General features: G+C 36.0%; 1 protein-coding gene across 2 annotated transcripts in view; it reads right to left on the bottom strand.

Moving 5' to 3' along the window:
* Window positions 1-8,013, bottom strand: part of calm3a (calmodulin 3a (phosphorylase kinase, delta)) — a 33,687-nt gene that overhangs the window by 12,118 nt on the left and 13,556 nt on the right. For both annotated transcript variants that reach the window (XM_016534054.1, XM_016534055.1), the window contains 2 exons: window positions 5,428-5,571; window positions 4,549-4,655 (listed from right to left, as the gene is read on the bottom strand). In XM_016534054.1, coding sequence (XP_016389540.1) covers window positions 4,549-4,655; window positions 5,428-5,571 — 251 coding nt within the window. The remainder of the gene's footprint in view (window positions 1-4,548; window positions 4,656-5,427; window positions 5,572-8,013) is intronic.

The following is an 8,013-nucleotide window of genomic DNA, read 5'->3' as shown; positions in this document are numbered from 1 at the left end:
TGTCCCGCGCCGCACTCTGCTGCGTTGGGTCCGGCGTTAGTGCAGGTCTCTAAGGTGCCTGTTATAATGTTATGATCGAGGCTCTCAACTCTGAGCATTACTTGTTTTTCTGTAACAAACTATAAAATATTTTCTGTAAAAATGTTAATGCCCTGGCAGTGGCAAATAGCTTTGGTTTTATATTTAATTTGATTACATTAATGTTTAAGTTGAGATTAACAAGAAATATTTTAACTGCTACTATGTAAAAGGAATACTGCTGTAAAAAAGCACCTTATCTGTTTAAAGTGTTTGCAAACCAAATGAACGCTGTCAAATCACTAGCCAATTTGGTGGGTTACTTTTCGTAAGTTATGTTCACTCATTAATTTCTTGGGGAAGTTCATGCAAGCCAAATCTGCGCAGGTTTAGCGCAAATACTGAACTCGTGAGACATCATGACATTATCGAGTATATTGCAAAAACTAAACAAAACACACCTACAGAGGCACGCATACGCGACGTGATTAAGTCTGGTTAGACCAACACAGGTTTTAGTGCGCGTGCGCATTTAGAGTGCGTTCTTTCACGGCATGATTCAGTTTATTAATATGCATTAAGAATGATTTCATAATTCAAGATAAGGGGACAGAAAATGTATATATTTATTAGGGCTGTCGCGATTCGTCAATTTTATTCAACCATCCGATTTTTTTAAATCCTCGACTTCATTTTGCTCGCGTCGACTAACCGGCAAAATACCGGAAGTGGCGCATAAAACGAATCCATGAAACACATCATTAGACTGTTTCCCAAGGCTGCATGATATATTAAACCCATTTAAAAATCATAATTAAGCAGAATTGTGAATTCACAAATGCTACGATTTAATTAAATTATATTCGATGCAGTTCTAATACAGTATATGCGCTTTATTTACATGCGTGTAGGTTAAGTACATGCGTCACACAGCGGCTCCGTTCACAGTAGTACCTAACCGGAAAAAGACCGGAAGTGTCTCATAAAAAGAATCCATGAAACACATCATTAGACTGTTTCCCAAGGCTGCATGATATATTAAACCCATTTAAAAATCATAATTAAGCAGAATTGTGAATTCACAAATGCTACGATTTAATTAAATTATATTCGATGCAGTTCTAATACAGTATATGCGCTTTATTTACATGCGTGTAGGTTAAGTACATGCGTCACACAGCGGCTCCGTTCACAGTAGTACCACTGGAACTGTTATCATTTACATGTGTGGAGTGTCTCAAACTCCATCTCTGCATGTTGTTGTGAGTTTTGGTTCATTATAACGTTCATCTGGGAACGCAACATGCGCCATTTCATCAGATTTGTAAGGTAAATCATTTATAAATCTACGCAAACACAGGAGAATACATTGCGGTTTCAAAATAAAAGCTCAAACCCTCACTCTGAGTTTACACATTTTGATGTCCACATATTCTTTTAATTACAGTGGCTATAGCATTTTTTTCCTAAAGAAATGGCCAAATATTAAAGATTAAGTAGACATTTGAATGAAATGGTGCTTGGTCAATATGAAACAAGGATTAGATCACACAGTAATGTGTAAAAACAATCATCAGGCCGTTGGCGTCCTCTGCAGGCCTTTGTTGTAATGTGTAATGTACATTAGCTCTATTGTTTATAATACATTATGTATTTTAACAATTTTGTTCAATAAAACCATATGATTTCTTGCTTTTGATACTTTATTTGAACTAATTATTACTGTCTCATTGCTATTATATATGTATTTTAAGAAATTTTAAAGGCTATTGTTCCCTTACATCTATTTTTTTTTATTATCACAAAAAAAAATTATAATTATAGGGCCCTATGAAATCAGTTTTATTTCCAAATTCAGTTTTTTTTCATTTTATTTTTCTATATTCTGTTTTAATAGTTAAATTATTTTATTAATCAAAAAGCCTGCCTAATTAATTGAGTTTTAGAGTGTCATCTTTACCAAATTCTGTTTTCCATTATTTTCTGGATTTCATTAAAATTTTAATAATCAAAAGCATCTCCAATTAATTGATTTTATTATATTTTTTTTTAAGATATTTTTTTTCAGAAATACTGCACATTTACATTTTTCTCTTAAATAAATTCTGGTAAATAACATTTCTGGTAAATACTCCTTTAAAAAGTGTTTTTTGATTATAATTTTACTATTAGTAGACTAGAGGACGTGGATATGTTGTCAATCGTACACTATAATACTGAACTTTGATTTCAGTAATTTGGACTATGAGACGACACTTGCTTCTTGTACTCTATGTTGCACTTTACTTTTGCTTTAAAAAAAGGATTTCATAGAAATTTGGATTTCATTTGGTTTAATAAAATATAGTTTAATAAAATATTCTTAAGTAAAATTGTTGATTTTTTTTGTGTGTGGGAAATTAATCATTTAGATTAATCGATAAATTACTCTGTAGATTAATCGAAAAAGTAAAATTGTTGATTTTTTTTGGCGGGAAATTAATTGTTTAGATTAATCGATAAATTAGTCGATAGATTAATCGAAATAAAAATAGTCGTTAGTGGTAGCCCTAATATTTATATCAATTCATATACAATTCAATCGCAATGACTCAATTAACAGTGACTTGCTGCCATCTATTGGCGGTTTTAATTTCACATTTAAAGTATATTTTCATTTTTTAAAATAATTTCAAATATCAGGATTCAACATTTCATGTTTAAAATATCAAAACATTATTTATGCATTTGTAACTGCAGGTTAAAGCATTCCATGTCTCTTTAAGCTGCATTAACATGTGTACATATCTAAATGCCACTTCATATGCAACTTCTGCAAAGATTAATTTTATTGATACTGATTTCATTTGTTTAGTAACAGCCTAAATGTATTATTATTATAATTGACTGATTAAATGTAAGAATTTGACTCAAAAGATGATGTACACTTTTAGAAAAAAATGGCTTTATAAAGGTAAAAATGCCCATAAAAGGTAAAAATCAATTTAAATTTATTGGAAAAGATTAATTTCTATCACTGCTGTGAACTGACCACACAGAATATGAATATCAAAAACTTCAGGAGTCAGCTGTCCACGGCCCAAATTGGCTGGTGAGTGAAAAAGTTAATTTCAATCCCTGGTTAGAAAGCATGAAGCTTGCGCTGTCAGAATGCCAGTCTGTCAGTCAAATCCAAATCAAGACTCAACCCATAGCAACGCATTATAACAACGTCTCCGAAGGCAGTTAAAAGTAAACGATAAATTACCGAGTGATTGTTACAAAAGTGAGCATCAAATACACTGAATACGGAAGCTCAAACGTGTATGAAGAGCTAGAACAGACCTCACTTTTTCTCACGCATCACACATGCACATTTGAGCGTCTTCTTTTCCTGCTATTGTGTGACAATTTTTTCCAAGTTAAACCAAACTTTTATTTTGATGGGTTGCCATGAGGACCTAAGTTTCTGTGTTTATGTGATATGACGATAGTTTTTCTCAAACAAAACAAAAAAATGCTCATGACGTGACTCTCAGAGCAGTTCTGGGGATGTTGTTCATGTGTTTATGTCCTCATTTAGTGATGCGACAGAAGCTAAAATCACCGCGCACGTCACACGTGCTTCAAACGCCTCAGCGCCATTCGTTCACACAGAGACACACAGAACATGCAGGATTCATATTTACAGGATTAGTCTTTTTCTGGTTTAATAACCACAGACACTAGTTCATTTCACAATTTAAGTGTACTGACCTACTTTGATTTATTCATCCAAAATTTTACAAATTTAGTGACATTCCACGTTATACAGTAAATTCCATTTTTATGACTGGATTCCATGATTCTTTCAGCATTTTCTACATCGTGGAAATCATAGGGCCCTACATTGATTTGCTACGATTTTTAAAAAATGTGTTTACACCTGTTTGCTATGTTTCATTCGATTTTGCTTGAAGCCTTAAGTTGACTTTCATCTCGTTTTTCTGAATAAGGACACATGATACAAAAATGTGATTTGATTTATGTTATACTGATTTATTTTATATTTATACTGACTTATTTTATTTGATTACGTGTTTGGTGTTCAAGTATCTGGCTATAAGATGGCCATCCCAAGTTCAAATCATGTGGAGAAGCAATCAAGAGAACCCAAAATCAACTGAAGCCGTTTCAAGCACTCTCTTATGCCAACGGCCTGATGCAGCCTGTGCCCACATGGTAAATAATCTCACCCACTGTCTGGAAAACACACCTGCGCAGTTCTTATGTAAACACTTAACACGCTAGCAGCTGCACGGTTTCAATATCAGCTAGTCAGTGGGTTGCCTGGATGACTAGTCGACTGTTCGTTTTCAAGGAAGCCTTGTATATTTCAGCTGGTTTAGGGTTCACCTGACTCTGAGAAGATGCTGTTTACAATGACACATTCTTGTGTTCAAAAGCAGCTACCCAGTACATTTATTAAGATTCTTCAAGTTTAAATTTCATGGATCAGTTCAGTGCTTCATCAGGTTTCATCAGCTGCTGTTAACGGTGACATTTCCTCACCTTGTCAAAGACTCTGAAAGCTTCTCGGATTTCCTCTTCACTGTCCGTGTCCTTCATTTTCCTTGCCATCATGGTTAGGAACTCTGGGAAGTCTATAGTTCCGTTGCCTGTGGACAGACAGTACCATGTTGTTGCCATTTACCACAAGATTAAATGGAAATGAAAAAAACTTCCACCAGTGCATCTGCATGAGGCTGTAGACTTTTAGTCTAAAATAAATTTAGACGACAATTTATTTCAAAGCTTTGCTGCCATGAACTTTGCCAACTTTTGCAAGCTCATGTCGAGATCTTCCAGAGAAGTGCTCGTTCTAGAAGCCTGCTAACTTCTAAACAAAACCTTGTTAACTGGTGGACTGATATAAACATCCAACAAATCAGAATGGATTTTCTGACAGCTCATCATTTTGATGTGTAATATGTATCAGGTGGTCCATGAACGGTCTGAGGGCTCTCTATGGGCATGCAGACTGAGGGTGAAACCAACCATCTGAGCACTTTGGACTTACAGGGTGATTCTAGCCAGCGTTAATCTGCCCTCCTGAGAAAGACACTTAACACCAGCTTGATCTAGGACAGCAGTGTCCAATCCTGCTCCTGGAGGGCCAATGTCCTGCAGAGTTTAGCTCCAGGAAGTTTCTAGTAATCCTGAAAACCCTCATTAGCTGGAGCAGGTGTGTTTAATTAAGATTGGAGCTAAACTCTGCAGTATAGTGGACCTCCTTGAGAAGAACTGGACATCCCTGATCTAGAGGGTGCTGTACTGTACTTCGCTGCTACATAAGAAGCCACATAACTTTACCTGACTAAACTAAAGCACTTATTGTATCAAACAGAATGGACAGTAGGACTGTGGAAAGTTATGAGTTTATAGTCTTACCATCAGCGTCTACCTCGTTGATCATGTCCTGCAGCTCGGCCTCAGTGGGGTTCTGACCCAATGAGCGCATCACTGTGCCCAATTCTTTGGTGGTAATGGTGCCATCGCCATCTTTGTCGAAAAGGGAAAACGCCTCCTTGAACTCTGTTTTGAATTACAATCATGTAAGTACAGTACATGTATTTTTTTGAAGTCCAAGCAACTTTTGAAACAGAGGGCACAGTACTACTTTTGCAGTAAATAGCTTTCAGTATAGAATATTACTCGCAGTACATAAACTTTTCAGTTTTTATTAGGGATGTAACGATACACCCCGAGCCGGTTGAAAATTGATGAAAATATGTCATGATTCAAGTCGGTTGAGATGTTAAATGAATTGTGATACAATTGGGGGAGAAGGTTTATATGAATGTATCTCTAGAGGGGGAACTGTCTTCAGAAAAGTTCAAATGGTATTTTCTTTTCATCTTGCCTCTATATAATGCATATTAAAGTAGTATTTATAAGCACATCGCTGCTTTGTTTACAGCAGTAACCAAGGAAACGCTGTACTGTTCCGTAAGCGCCACCTTCTGTCAGAGAGTGAACTGGAGTTCTCATGCAGCCCATCTGCTATTTTTGTTTCATTCAGATATGTTTTATGTAGTATACAGGTGCATCTCAATAAATTAGAATGTCATGGAAAAGTTCATTTATTTCAGTAATTCAACTCAAATTGTGAAACTCATGTATTAAATAAATTCAATGCACACAGACTGAAGTAGTTTAAGTCTTTGGTTCTTTTAATTGTGATGATTTTGGCTCACATTTAACAAAAACCCACCAAATGCAAAGAGCACAGGCAAAGCCTTTGTTTATATGAAGAGATTTCTTTTATTTGTATTATTTATTTGATTTGGGATTTGTCTTAAAATTTCAGTCTAGTTTTTTTGTTTGACATTTCAATTTCACAAAGAAATGTACAGCATTTTGTCTGAGAAATAATAAAAGGACACCTGTTCATTTATAATTTGTCCTTAATCTCATTGTAAAAAAATAATAAATAAAAAAATCGGGAGAAAATCATTTTGTGAAATCAATATTGTGAATTGTATCGCATTGTGAGTTAAGTGAATCATTACATCCCTAGTTTATATAAAAAAAATACTATGTGAAAATATGGCAGTGGAATCAAATGAGTCAAAAAACTGCAGTTAACATTACTTCCTCTATGACTAATTAACTGGAAATAATAAGTCTAGATTAGTGCATTGCATTGTGGGACACAGAAATCCATGTACTAACCCTAAAGCTCAAAGTATACTTTTTTTATTCATACTCTAGCGTACACGTACAGTCAAACTAGGGCTGCACGATATTGGAAAAAACTCATATTGCGTACAGAAATTGAATAATCAAATGTAAAATAACAGCACAGTCTTCACTGTATAACTTAAATCTAATAAATCTGTGTTAAAGCTACAAAAGTGATTTTTCTTTGTGTTTTGTTGTTTGATTAACATTCATAACACAGAAAGCCTCAGGAATATTAAACTGCTGTAAACCAATATATACTGTTACACATCCATTTTCTTTCTCAAATGTTTCCCTTCACCTAAGCCATAAGCAACTGCGTTTACAAGGATACTTGCAGAGCACAGTATTTCAGGCACAAATAGATGCAGAAGTGAACAGAAATCAGTGTTCACATGCATCTGCGTTGAACAAAATTCAATGAACCCATTATAATCAGTGATGCTGTCTACACTTGATGCGCCGTGGCACGACAAATCCCCGACAGTAAACTGATGCCGCGTTCTCTTTATGACGTACTGACACAAAGTTCAAATGATGGGTAACGCTTCATCAACGCTTTGTCGCGTCCAGTGTAGACAGACTTTGGGGCCGTTCACATGTCACGCCTAAAAACGCGTGGAAAACGCCAGCCGCGCCGCTTTTTCCTACTTTCCGAAGCGCTCGGGAGCTTGCACTTTCTTGGCGTCTGCCGTTGCTAAGCAACCGTGACCTGCGCTCTCCACGACGACCCGGAAGTTTCAACAAAGGATAAATGGATTTCCAGCACTGAAAATCACGTGCAGTAGCTCTGCTACTAAATGTATTTAAAATGGGTATCTCTGTACAGCTGTCGGGTCCGGTGTAGACACCGTGTCTGTGTGTAAGCAAAGAAAACAATCAGTATAAATAACGATAAGTAGCCTATACTAAACATCGCACATCCTGCGATTTGACTATCACGGATGCACACATCGCGATATCGATGCTGAAACGATATATCGTGCAGCCCTAAGTCAAACACATAGCCTTTCAAAGTATACTCTATTTGACACAGGCAGTCGACACGTGCAATCTAGACATTTTCATCTTTGTCCTGTGTCTGCGCTATTTTTCTCCAGAGGTTATGACCCTGTGTGCACCCTCACGTATGCATATGCTTAACCTTCTTGCACATTTTGGCAAGTTGGTCATCTAGGCACTCAGTGTATAAAGAAAATTTGCATACTACAAAAAGTGAAAATAGCACAGTAGTGTGCCAATCAGAACATAGCTGCTCTCTTGTTTAGTAGACTTGCTGCGATAGACTGTGTT

This window comes from Sinocyclocheilus rhinocerous, unplaced genomic scaffold (assembly GCF_001515625.1).
Source record: "Sinocyclocheilus rhinocerous isolate Xijiao unplaced genomic scaffold, SAMN03320098_v1.1 scaffold996, whole genome shotgun sequence".
NCBI lineage: Eukaryota > Metazoa > Chordata > Actinopteri > Cypriniformes > Cyprinidae > Sinocyclocheilus > Sinocyclocheilus rhinocerous.
This window is presented reverse-complemented; position numbering and strand designations above follow the sequence as displayed.